At 40.5% G+C, this 12,147-nt stretch overlaps 1 protein-coding gene across 1 annotated transcript in view; it reads left to right on the top strand.

The window, feature by feature from the left end:
* Positions 1–9,603: 9,603 nt before the first annotated feature.
* Positions 9,604–12,147, top strand: part of LOC119498372 (collagen alpha-1(XI) chain-like) — a 107,145-nt gene continuing 104,601 nt past the window's right edge. The window contains exon 1 of the mRNA XM_037787204.1: positions 9,604–10,029. Within this exon, the coding sequence (XP_037643132.1) occupies positions 9,915–10,029 (115 nt within the window). The 5' untranslated portion in view covers positions 9,604–9,914. The remainder of the gene's footprint in view (positions 10,030–12,147) is intronic.

Below are 12,147 nucleotides of genomic sequence, written 5' to 3'. Positions count from 1 at the left end.
AGTTATATCCATTTGCATCATACTTTCCTTTTATTTATTTGCATAATAAAAAATCATGGCTATGCATTCATGAGAATAACAAGCCAGGGCAGGCTTTCAGGCTGATATTAGAGGACACCTGGAACTCACATTGTTACTAGCTCGTAAGAGTATGTGTCCAAACAGCTTCAAGAACTGCTAAAAAACAGCAAAAATTAGCCAAATACCAAAATGCAGGTCAGTACACAGCTGGGTTCAGTAAATATGCCTATATGTATTTGTGTAAAACGGTTATCTTAAAAGGGTGATGGCTGGTTGGAAAAGGAGTCTCCTCAGTGGCTGCTTTTATGACTGGAAACCCCGCTTGGGTACCCACTCATTAAGATGTCAGAAGGAATATACCTGTTGCAATAAAAAGTTAGGCAGCAGACATTTGCTTAGTCACTAAACTGTGAGCAATGGCTTTTAACTCCAGCATAAACTCAGTCTTGCCCGAGTGTCTGGACAGCCCTTAGGAAAACAGGGGAAAGAATAACCCTCTGCCTGGATGTCAAAACATTCCCACCAACCTTGAACAACATTACAGGGCAGTTTGTAATTTTTTTTTACTAGTATTTATCCTTAAGGCCCTGACACACCAAGCCAACAGTCGGCCGTTGGACAGTTTCGGGCCGTCGGTGAGCGTCCGTCGGCCTAGTTTTTTCAGTGTGTCCCGCACCGCCGGCTCTAGTCTACCCGTGTCTGAGTTTTTTCAGCTGAATCAGCATGTTGAATCGGTGGCGGAGCCCGTCAGTGAGAGAAATCACTCTGATTGGCTGTTCAGCTTAAACAAATCAGTGCACGAGAAGAGAAACGAAAGTGAGGAAAGCAAGCAAACGAGTAAAGTCGAGAGGAAAAACACAGAAGGATCTTCTCATATTCATCTTCATCTCATCTGATCATTCCAATACACAGATATTTTCACAACGACGTGGCCATCTGGAATGAATCTAAGTGGTGAGTGAGAGTGGTGAGAAAAATGGTCGGCAAACGCCGCTTTGTTTCATGTACGGCTTGTATATCCTCCATCCTCGGTCTTCCGGTTTCCCTTTTTGAATGATCCCTTTATCATCCACTTGGAGTCACGTTTCTGGTCACCAAAGTCCACTATTCCCTCTACTCTTAGCTTTGGTTTGGTCTCCGCCAATATCTGTAGTATCTTTAGCTTACTAGGTGTTTGATTAACTTTAACGGCTAGTTGCTGCTAGATTTTAGGCCATAGTTGGCAGAAGAACATGTTTGCAAACAATTGCCTATTTAATCAGATACAGAGGATGTTTCTGGCCACCTACAAATGTAAGTCCAGTATTCAATTTCCTTTTTGCTCTTTCCTATTGCTTGGACTCAACCAACCTCTGAGAAAAATATAGGTGTTTCGCTAACTTCAACAGCCAGTTGCTAACTATAGTTGCCGATTATGTCTCTTTCATTGTCAGCAATTAGACTCTGTGGGCTTATCAGAGCTGGTTGGTTGAAAATAGCATGAGAACTGTGAGACTGATCCATACAGTCAACTGGCAGGTCATAAAAACCAAAACAATAAGCTAAACGAGACCAAAGAGAACCTTGCAGTTTGCAGATAGAATACAAGAAATCCAGATTTATGCAGCTTTAAGGAATACTGAATGTTGCACTGAGCTGCATTCACACGTGGTGATTTTACAGATTTCTTGATTTACTGTTTACCACCTCAAACTTCGCCTAATTCCCAGACCCCGTCGCTCTTTAAAGATTGATCTTCATCTGCACACACACGAACGTTTGTGAAAATAGTCTCATTCATAACAATTGCTATTGTATAAAATGTCAGCCTGAAACTGAATTCTCTGAATAAAAGTTTTTATGCAGAGCATCAAAGATGACACAGAGATTTATGACCACAACAAACAACAGTAATGAGGAACATTCATGGCCTATAAAAACAGCAAATCCCCAAGTGCTCTAAATCCAGTAAAGTTCATGAGTTCAAGCATCTTCAGAGAATCGGCCAAGTATCTTCTTCACCTGCCAAGTTCTCAGCTTTGTCTCTTTCCTCTCATCTTTTGCAATATATTTCCTGTCTCTTGTAGACCTTATCTCACTTATTTGTTGTTCTAGATTAAAGACCCAAAGTCAGTAACTAAGCTGAGTTATTTCACATCCTTATTCCCCCCCAAGTATGATAACAGGACATGACTAAGCGAGGTTTTGCTTTTGTCTGTGCCTTGCTGTGTTTGTAAGTCAATGTCAGCTAGTCCCTCTCCGCTATCAGTTTTTACTACTGACGGCTGGAGACAGGGCTCAGGGAGACTTTTGGCTCATGAAATACGAGCTGCTTGGGGCATGTTTAGATTATCACAGACCTCTCCACTTAACTCCCTGTAACACTCTGAGAGGAAAGGCATTCATCACAGACTTGACAAGAAACGTGAAAAAATAGGATGGCCTCTCTTCATCTGTCACTTCTCTGGTACACTTGGAGGTTGATCGCTGTGATATCTGATATCTGCTTCTGTAACTATACAGACATACCTCTGTATCGAGAGATTGAACCTTTTTGTCTTACCGTTTTGTTCTTGTCATATAGATAATTCTGTAAGTTTAATTGTTTATTTATTTACCATTTCAGCTCCTGCAGTGTTTGTTCGCTCTTTAGGTGTCCATAACGTACAAATCTAGTGTAGTACATCTCAATTTGTGTATGTTTCTTATTATTTGTTGCTATGCAAGCAGCATGGCTCTAGGGATGGCAATGTTGGCATGTCAGTCAGTCCAACTTTTTGGTCTTGACTCAAATATTTCAACAACAACTGCATGGATAGCCAAGAAATTTGTAAAAGGTATTCATTGTCCCCAGAGGATGAATCTCACTGACTTTGGTGATTCCCTGACTTTTCCTCTAGTGCCACAATGAGGTTGACATCTGTTTTTTTAGTGAAATATCTCAACAACTAGTGGAAGGATTGCTATGAAATTCGGTACAGACATGCATGTCCCCTTCAGGTGGAATTGTAATCATTTCTCCTGGCTTTTTTTCTTGTGTCATCAGGTCAAAATTTAAATCTACCTTGGTATATAACCAAATACCTGCAAAAAAAAATACTGATGTTAGCATGCTGATGTTAGCTATATGTTAGCTATATAAAGTACAGCCTAATAAAAAAAGAGGTACTACCATGGCTGTAAACTCTTAGGCTGCTTTCCAAACGGCATACTTTTTCTTTTTACTTTTAGAACGTACTGCACCTGCCCTTACAAAGTATGTTATATCCGTCGCAGTCCGTAGCACGAAATTTCATTGAGCCATCATCAGGCTGTCATCCGTCTGTGCTCTCTCGTCGGCTCAGTTGATGTGACGAATCTTCCGCTGCGCAGGTGATTGTGGGTCAGAATAGCCAGAAAAGCATGCTGGCTTGCATACTACAAAATGGGACCGGATGTAGAAGGACATCCTGGTATTTTTGGCATATTGCATAAGTTTCGGGTCAAACTAAATATTTTTCTGGGATACTAAATAGTATAGTAGTATGGGCATTGGAACGCACCCTTAAGGTCTTTACACACCAGGGGCGTTTTTGTCTCTACATTTTTTCAAATTGTTGCTTTTGTCATGAATACTTTCACACATAAGGCGAATATTACGCTGTGAAAAAGCGACCTAATTTTTTTTTTTGGAACAAGATCGATTTTCTGAGCTTTCGCACTGCGAATAAAGGCTTCAACCAATCACGTTGTGCGGAACGGGTTGAGTTGAGACAATATTTATGAAACGACAACACAGACTACGGAGCCGAACCAAGACGGCAAACTTTATTACTCCTTTCAATCTTGACAAAGGCAGCGCAGACCAAATCCACTTCTTCTGTTCTTACCTTTCACAATAAAAATCCTAGACATATAATATTCACAGGCGAATATTCCGCATTGTATGTGTTGTTTATTTGTCACGCCCCCAGTGTGTAAAGGCCTTGTTACTCTTTCTGGGGGTGTTCAAAAGGCTCATACCTTTTGCAGTAGTCTGTATATATTTCACAGGATGTTTTTCTTCAGTAATAGAAGGACATCAAAGACATTGTATACTGTGTTGAACTGTATTATAAAATCCACTTTGGTTGGCATGGTTGTGGAATTATTCCTAATTTAATGGACAGATTGGGCTCAGTGTTAAATTAATTTGTTCATTCTGCAATATGATTGATTGACACAGATGCCAATAATGCTGTCTCCTCTGATGTTGTGTCGGCTGTTTCTTTTCTCCTCTGTGCACCATGTCAACGTGTAGAACAGCAAGAGATGACTTTGCAATATAAACCCAGGTGACCTTACAAAATTTGAAAGTGAAAGCACCCCTTCCCACGTCCTAGCAAACCCCTACTAGGTGAGGCTGTCTGGGTACCACATGCACCTATAATAAGCATTTCCAGACTAACATGCATTCCACTCAGTGGTTATGCGGTCTGCAGTGTCTAGTATGCATCCCTCTCCTCCCCCAAGCCACACGCTGCCTTCTAGCTTTATAATTCCATAGTAACTATGAGCCCTTGAGGTTATATCAACTTGTGATCTGGCAGAGGACGTCTGAGATCAGAAGACTCGGTTGAAACTTTGTTCTTACTGCAGCTGTTTTGGCATATTGATGAAGGGAACCATCATTCAACATGAGGCATAGGTTCAAGGGTTCACTGTCATTCAGGTGAAGTAACTTTGAGCACCTTCTGAATCTTTATGTGCTCCAGGGTCGCTGACTCCCATGTGGTGGAAGCTAATGAAAAGAGTCATCAGTGAGGTGTTATAAGGCAGCCCCTTCACAATAAATGGCATATGAATTACACGTTATTCGCAAGTAATTTTGCGTGCAATAACAATGCCATTCTTGCTTTTGCCATGTCATTTGTACACAATGTAGTCTGTACTGACTGCAATGTAAACGCATCTGCATAAATATGCTACGTTCGGAGCTAGTGACGTAAAATAAAAAGCGAGAAAGACTGCTTATGGCGAGTGGGAGGGGAGGAGGATGGGTCCAACAAACACAGGACTTTCAACCAGGAGACTGGTGTTTGTGTCCCAAAATGTTGTTGAGTTATTTTGAAGTTACGCCAGCGACATTTGTGATGCGTTTTCTGTATTTCTGTTACGTTGTTTCCGTACTTATTTTACCAGGCTGTTCCCATACACCATTCGTAGCTATACCTACGAAAAGTAATGCACTGTAATTTGTATACATCCCACAAAATCAATTCATATGTAATGCACATAATTGTGAACCAGGAAGTATAAAAACGTAGGTAGGAGGTCGGCGTAGATGGGCGAGTTAAAAAACACTGTGGACTTTCGCCCAGGAGACCAATGTTTGTACCCCGTGTGAAACCAGAAGTCAACGTTCATTTATTTGTCATGTATCGTCCGTACTTAGGTCACGCCACTTCTGGAGTTATTTGAACCCAAACCCCGATCTTTTCCTGAACCTCACTAAGTAGTTTTGTTGCCTCCTGTGAAGATGGAAGTTTATTTTGAAAAGACTGGAGCAGAAATTAACACGCCCATCACGTGTTGCTGGATGTTCATAGGAAAAAGAACGAAAAATTAGGAATAACTTTTCGTAAGATATCATATGAACGGTTGTAAGAGGATACGTTGATTTTACTTAGTTTGCGTACTTATTTTAAGACCAACCATGATGTTTTTCTAAACCTAACTAAGTGGGGTTTTTTCTATGTTAGTGGGTTTATTGCAAAAACCTAACTGCGGACATTACCGTAGTTTTGTTGCATGGCGTAAAAATTACACACAAAAGAGACGTATAAATGACACACGAAAAAGGCTAAAATGCATTCTGTTTACAGAGAGAATACAAGATTGGGTTGTATAATGAGTTTCATAAGGAAATGCTGTTGTACATCTAATAGAACATTGTATCCTGGACATAGTGTTTTATAAGCATCACAAATAGCAAGAAATGTACAGACATACAGAAAATGCAGCGGTCGTGCATTTGAGAGAACTTTTATTCTTAAACTCCTGAACTCAAGTGACTGTACATTAGCAGAGAGGTGTGTCAGTCTACTGTTTGTGGAAAGCAGCGAGAAGAATTTTATTCTGAAACTTGAAAGCCCTCAGATTAAAAGCTGCCTACACTGGGCAACGTTTTCGAGACATTTTTGTTTTTATAGCTGCCCTGGGCTGAACCATGCAGGGAGTAGAGGCTTATTATAGAATAATTATACAATGTCATCTTTGCACACATTGGCAGTAAATGCATCAGTTGTAATCATATGCTTCCAACTACAAAGAAGGCAGCTCTGAAGTCAAGTCTTCCTGAAAATTGTAGACTGTCCCAGTAGACATGAATCTATAAGGAGCCGCTGGACGCCTGTCAGTAAATTTTGTTGGCTGTCCGAGTCTTGTTTGGAAGGAAAACTGAAGACTTTAGTTTCGGTTGTTCAGCTTTCCTCTCTGCCAATGCAGGAGGACTCGTCAAATTAAACCAAACATTTTGGGCCACGGTCCCAGGGAGCAACATGAACAAGAGGTTCTGACATCTTCTGCCAAACAACTTGAAACCAAAATGACAAAAAGCCAACCGTCTGCCAGAAAACCAATAAGCACAGCCACGCTGCGTTCAAGAAAGTTTTTTTTACTGCTGAGCAAGCACAAGGTCATCACGTCAGGTCATAGATAAATCATGAAAATAGTTCAGACAGTCCAACATCACAAAATTAGCCACAAAGCTCATTGTGTCATTCTCATTCTGCTCATATTTCCTTTTTAAGTATGCCTGAAAAAAGTGCATACCAGTTAGTGAGTAATTTCCTCCAATGCATTTGTTCCAAAAGTGAGAATCAAACCTTTGTTTACACTAGCAGTCACTTTGCAATCCACTGATACTGTATGTTTGTCTTGATCATATGTTTTTTAGCCACACGAAGTCGATCAGACTTTGGTCAAGACTGGAATATCTCAACAGTTATGGGCTGGATTGCCATAAACCTTTGTGCAGACATTCATTGTTCTCAGAGGATGAAGTCTACTGACTTGGATGATCCCCTGACTTTTCCTCTAGCATCACCAACAGCTCAAATGTTTTACCTATCCTCTGAAATATCACAACATCTACTAGATCGATTGCCACCATAGACTATAAGAAGTGTACGTGGTCACCATGACATCACCCTTTCGGCATTTTGGCCGTCACCATCTTGGTTTTTGGCTGACCAAAATGTTACAATTAACTTTAATGAACTGAAAACACTCTGTGAATGGCTCCCAGACCGGACAACTCTGTGGTAGTGACCTGTCAATCACAAGGTAGCCACGCCCTAAATCATACCCTGCTTTATGGTCTATTTAACCCTAAATGGGACCATAATTTACTAAATGAACATCATGTTGTATTGAAGAAGACTTGAAACTAGAGATAGTCATCATGGATCCTAGACAAAGACTTTGGTGATACTCTGACTTTTCCTCTTGGAAAACTGTGGGATATATTGCAATGAAATTCGGCACAGACGTTCATGTCCCCTTCAGGATAAATTTTAATAATGCTGGTGATCCCTTAACTTTTCCTCTAGCACCATCATCAGGTCAGATTTTTACGTTTGTATTGTTTATTTTGTTTATGACTAAATGCCTGCAAAGCTAATGAAACTCAACCTCAGCTGTACCTAAGATGATGAACACGATGAACATTTTACCTGCTGAAAGGATTGTCTGTGTGACGTTAGCATTCTGGCGTTATCATTTAGCTCAAAGCAGCCTAGAGGGCAACCTCCGGGTCTGACAAATGAAGCCAATGCGGAACCTTAAACTTGCCTTAAACTTACATTCTTTCTAACAGCCAGCAGGGGGCGACTCCTCTGGTTGCAAAAAGAAGTCTGAATGTATAGAAGTCTATGAGAAAATGAGCCTACTTCTCACTTGGTTTATTACCTCAGTAAACATTGTAAACATGAGTTTATGGTCTCAGTTGCTAGTTTCAAGTCTTCTTCAATACAGTATGATGTTCATTTAGTAAATTATGGTCCCATTTAGAGTCAAATAGACCATAAAGCAGGGTATGCTTTACAGGCGTGGCTATCTTGTGATCGACAAGTCGCTACCACGGCGTTATCCAGCCTGGGAGTTGTCTGTGTTGTCGTCTTACAACTTTAATTCTTTCAGCATGTTTTCAGTTCATGAAAGGTAATTGTAACATTTTGGTCGCCTAAAAAATGTCTTATTCAACATTTGGTTCTACTTAGCTCCACCCTCTTGTGTCACTTCTGTTTGCAAAAAACACATGATGGTGACGGCCAAAATGCCGAACTCGAGGCTTCAAAACCGTAGTCCACAAACCAATGGGTGACGTCACGGTGACTACGCCCACTGCTCATACAGTCCAAACCCTTAGTCTTGTTTAACACTAGCAGTCCATTTTCAACCCATTGATATTGTGTTTGTCTTGATGACATAATTTTATTGTCATCGGGTTCAGAGAGAGACGTCATCTAAAGAAAGTTCAAAGGAACCTAACTTGGAAGCTGCCACCTAAGTGCCCATGAGCAAGATGTTTTCTCTTGTCCAGTAGAGCTGCACAGTGGCCAACCAGTAGAAAAACTGTAGTGTAACAAAGTTGCAACCACATGTGAATGTGTTTGCATTTTAAATATGCTCAGCTAGTTTCCCTGGGTAAACAAACGTTTTAAAAGTGCATGGCCCTAATAAATCAGACCACTAGTCCTGCACACCCTGCAGTCTAAAACAACTAATCAAAGCCACACTTACACGCACAACAGCATTTATAAAGGAAGTCCAGACATCTAGCTATTAATCTGCTTTTCTTTTTTATACTTAATCTCTATTATTCATTGTCCAAACTATTTAATTAGCCGCACCTGCACAGTGCTGTTTACTTCAGCATACTAGGTCTATATGGTTTTAATTTCTGTATTGTTATAAAACACGTAAACATTGACAAACTTTCCGAAAATGTGGTTTAAGTTTGTGTGACCGTGGCTGCCATCGCTCTGTTGAATCCCTCTTTCATCCATGCACAACAAGGAAAACCAAATCAAGGAGAAGACTCTCTATAGCTACCACCTGTGCTTCCATTCTTTGTTCCAGCCATTTTATTAATTCCTCAGGAGCCATGCTGTCCAAGAAAAAAAAAAAAAGAAAAAATCTAAGGGGCTCCTTGAGGAAACTCCTAGTCTGGAAAACATTTCAATTTGGCCATTGTGGCATTTATATTAACCATTGGCCCATGTTGATGCTATTCAGTCTCTTTTCACAGCTCCACCCTGACACTTAATTTATGTGTTGCATTTAGTTTAGTGCCTCTCCTGCTGTATCTGCTCCATGCCCAGGATTACTTCTTTATGGGGAAGTTGAGGCTCTTTAATTGTTGTGACCTTTTAGTTGAAATCTTTGTAAAAAAGAAACACGTGAGGAGCTCTTCTTTCTAGGATACCACACTGTGTCCTGTAATTATAGGTTACACTGGGATGTAGGCTTAGAGATGCTCCTCTTGATGCTGTTGCTCAGAGGGGGCGGGTCCAGACACAACTTTCCCGGCTGCTGATTTGATGAACGGAGGATTTTCCAGTGTCAGTATCTTCCAGTCGGTCCAGCCTCCTCACGGTGCGCAACTCTCAGGGAAACCGAGTTGCTTTGCGCTTCTTTTTTTTTTTCTTCATGAAAGCCCTTCACCATCACCATCAGTCTGAGATCTGGGCTTAAGGGGGAGCAGGATCTGAAGGGCTCCGGGTCCAGGCTGTGAGAGGAGAAGAGAGAGATACCCTGTTAGACTTGAACACATGGCGCTAGTAGTATAAGCACACTTTTTTTTTGTGGATTTGTGAAAGGGACCCGAGTTTGATCATTCAAAAGTCGCCCCGTTTTCTGTCCAGCTGCGGGCGTTCATCATCTTCATCATCATGGAGATGCGGAGGTGGACCACCAGGTGGAAAACGAAACGGTCGCTATGGGATTCAACGCTAATCGCTGTGGTCACATTAATTGTAATGCTACAGGCTGCCAGTGTCAGAGCAGGTAAGAAAGCTGCACGACACACAGTCAGCTGTGCCAACTCCATGCAGGGCATGATGAGCGGACAGCCCATGTCCTCCTGGGAACCGAGTTTAAAAAAGTGTCTTCCAATTACTTTTTTTTTGTGTGATTTCCTTCCTATTTAGGGTTAAAAGAAAATCTTAACAATTTAGGCTTGTTAAACTTTATTTTTAGTGGACTACAGGACTATTTCAGTGTGAAAAGACAAACAAAATGACCAGATTATGGCTGTAGAGTGATATTAAACCAAGAATACATTCAAATTGATTAAAAAAACAACAACACATGCCATATCACTGGAACAATTAGGATGTCCTCTTTACAATACACCAGGGGTTGATAGAGTAAGTCAAAAGAGTAAGAGGATATGCATGTGGACAAAATGTCCACTACAGAGGACACATGTCAATGGGCTGGGTCTCAGGAGGCTATAGCTGCTGATAGTGGGCTCCAGCGACCTGGCCATCAACTTTAATATAGTAGACTGTCATATCTCTGGCTAGGAAAGTCACCATAACTCAGTTTACAAATCTTGTCAGATGCCAAAACAGACCTGTCCACCTCATCAAAACAGAACACATCCTACTTTTTGTGTTTTTATATATTCAAGGCAATTTATCTGATGATTATGACTGAACTTATTTTTTTTTTTTAATTATTTGACAATGAACTGAGCCTACATGACTGCACCTGCATCCACGTTTTCCAGTAACTTGTATTACTGTGCCACCACAGTAGTTGTCTCTAAACCTTTGTTGATGACTCTGAAGTTGTTACTTAAAAACTTCCCCTTGGCGACCTACATGATTTCTATAAGTCAAAAGATTAATGTTGATGGGTTGTTTTTGTCAAATAAAGTTTATTTTTTGGCACAAGCCAGCAGAGATATTGCTCTCTGTTAGTTGAACTCTGAGTATCTTAAGTAGGCAAAGTGTGCCATCCAGGTGTGGTCAGCCACTGGAGAGGCTGACGGTGTCGCAAAATACTCTGATGGTCCGCGTAGAGAAAGTGAAGTAGTGAAGTAGCGTGAAGATACTATAATTTATATTCTGCTGTATAATTTTGGAAGCTAATGTGATAACAAAAAAAAAAGTTTTGTTTATTTGTGTTCCAATTTACCACTTGGCAGTACTACTGAACCCTTAAGGTTTTACGCACAACTTTTACGCACGACGTTTGGTGATATAACTAGTAGCCCACACATGGTGCATTAAGTTTTTCCAAAATATCAGTGAAGTAAGAGCTTAAAAGTTGAATCAAAATCGCAAAAGGCATAAAATTGGCACAAAATGTTTGTTTTTTTATTTTGTCTAACAGGGTGGCAGCTGCCATGCTGTCAACAGAGTTTATTAATTTGAAACATACAGGTTTAGTGATAAATATTCAGAGCATTTATATAATACACTGGGCAAGACCCTGTGGAATTCTGGAAGTGAAATTCATATTCTGGCCTGAAGGATCACCATCTTTCCACATTATCCGGGCTCCCACTAAGTCCAAGAAGGGGCGTTGATGGAAAAATGAAAAAAAAAAATCTGGAGTATTTTTCTTTGCTTTAAAAACACATATGTGGGTCACATTAACTACGCCTTTTATATTTTTCTCTGTCTGTGAAGTAGAGGCATCCATACTGTACTGTGGCTTTAGCAGAGATAGTGTGTGTCAAAAGTTGTGTGTCTATTTGGTTGCATGTGGTTTTTTTAATATTTGTGGTTTTGACATCAGATCAGTTATTATGCAACCTTTCAAAATAATTCCTTCTTGTATCAGAGCCACAATACTGACAGAAATTAAGCTATTTAAAAGGTTGATATTTGATATGGAGTCATGAAAATGCTGATCAGAGGCTAATATACAATAGTTGGTGATTGGTGTAATGTATCGCATCCTGTCTAGACATTTCCTCTCTTAAGTCCCACCTTATTTTGAAGCATAGTTTTTACTGTACAGGTCCTGTAATACATAAAGAAATCCGTCAGCAGAGGGCAAATTGCAGAGAGCGCCCCAAAAATGAAAAGATCATAAAAGCAAACACCACAGTGGCATGGCTTGCCCGTTGCCCATCTTCCTTCACCCTGACTGATACTTAAACTAACCATA

This window comes from Sebastes umbrosus, chromosome 12 (assembly GCF_015220745.1).
Source record: "Sebastes umbrosus isolate fSebUmb1 chromosome 12, fSebUmb1.pri, whole genome shotgun sequence".
Classification (NCBI taxonomy): domain Eukaryota; kingdom Metazoa; phylum Chordata; class Actinopteri; order Perciformes; family Sebastidae; genus Sebastes; species Sebastes umbrosus.
The sequence above is the reverse complement of the archived record's forward strand: the minus strand, read 5'-3'. Positions and strand labels throughout refer to the sequence as shown.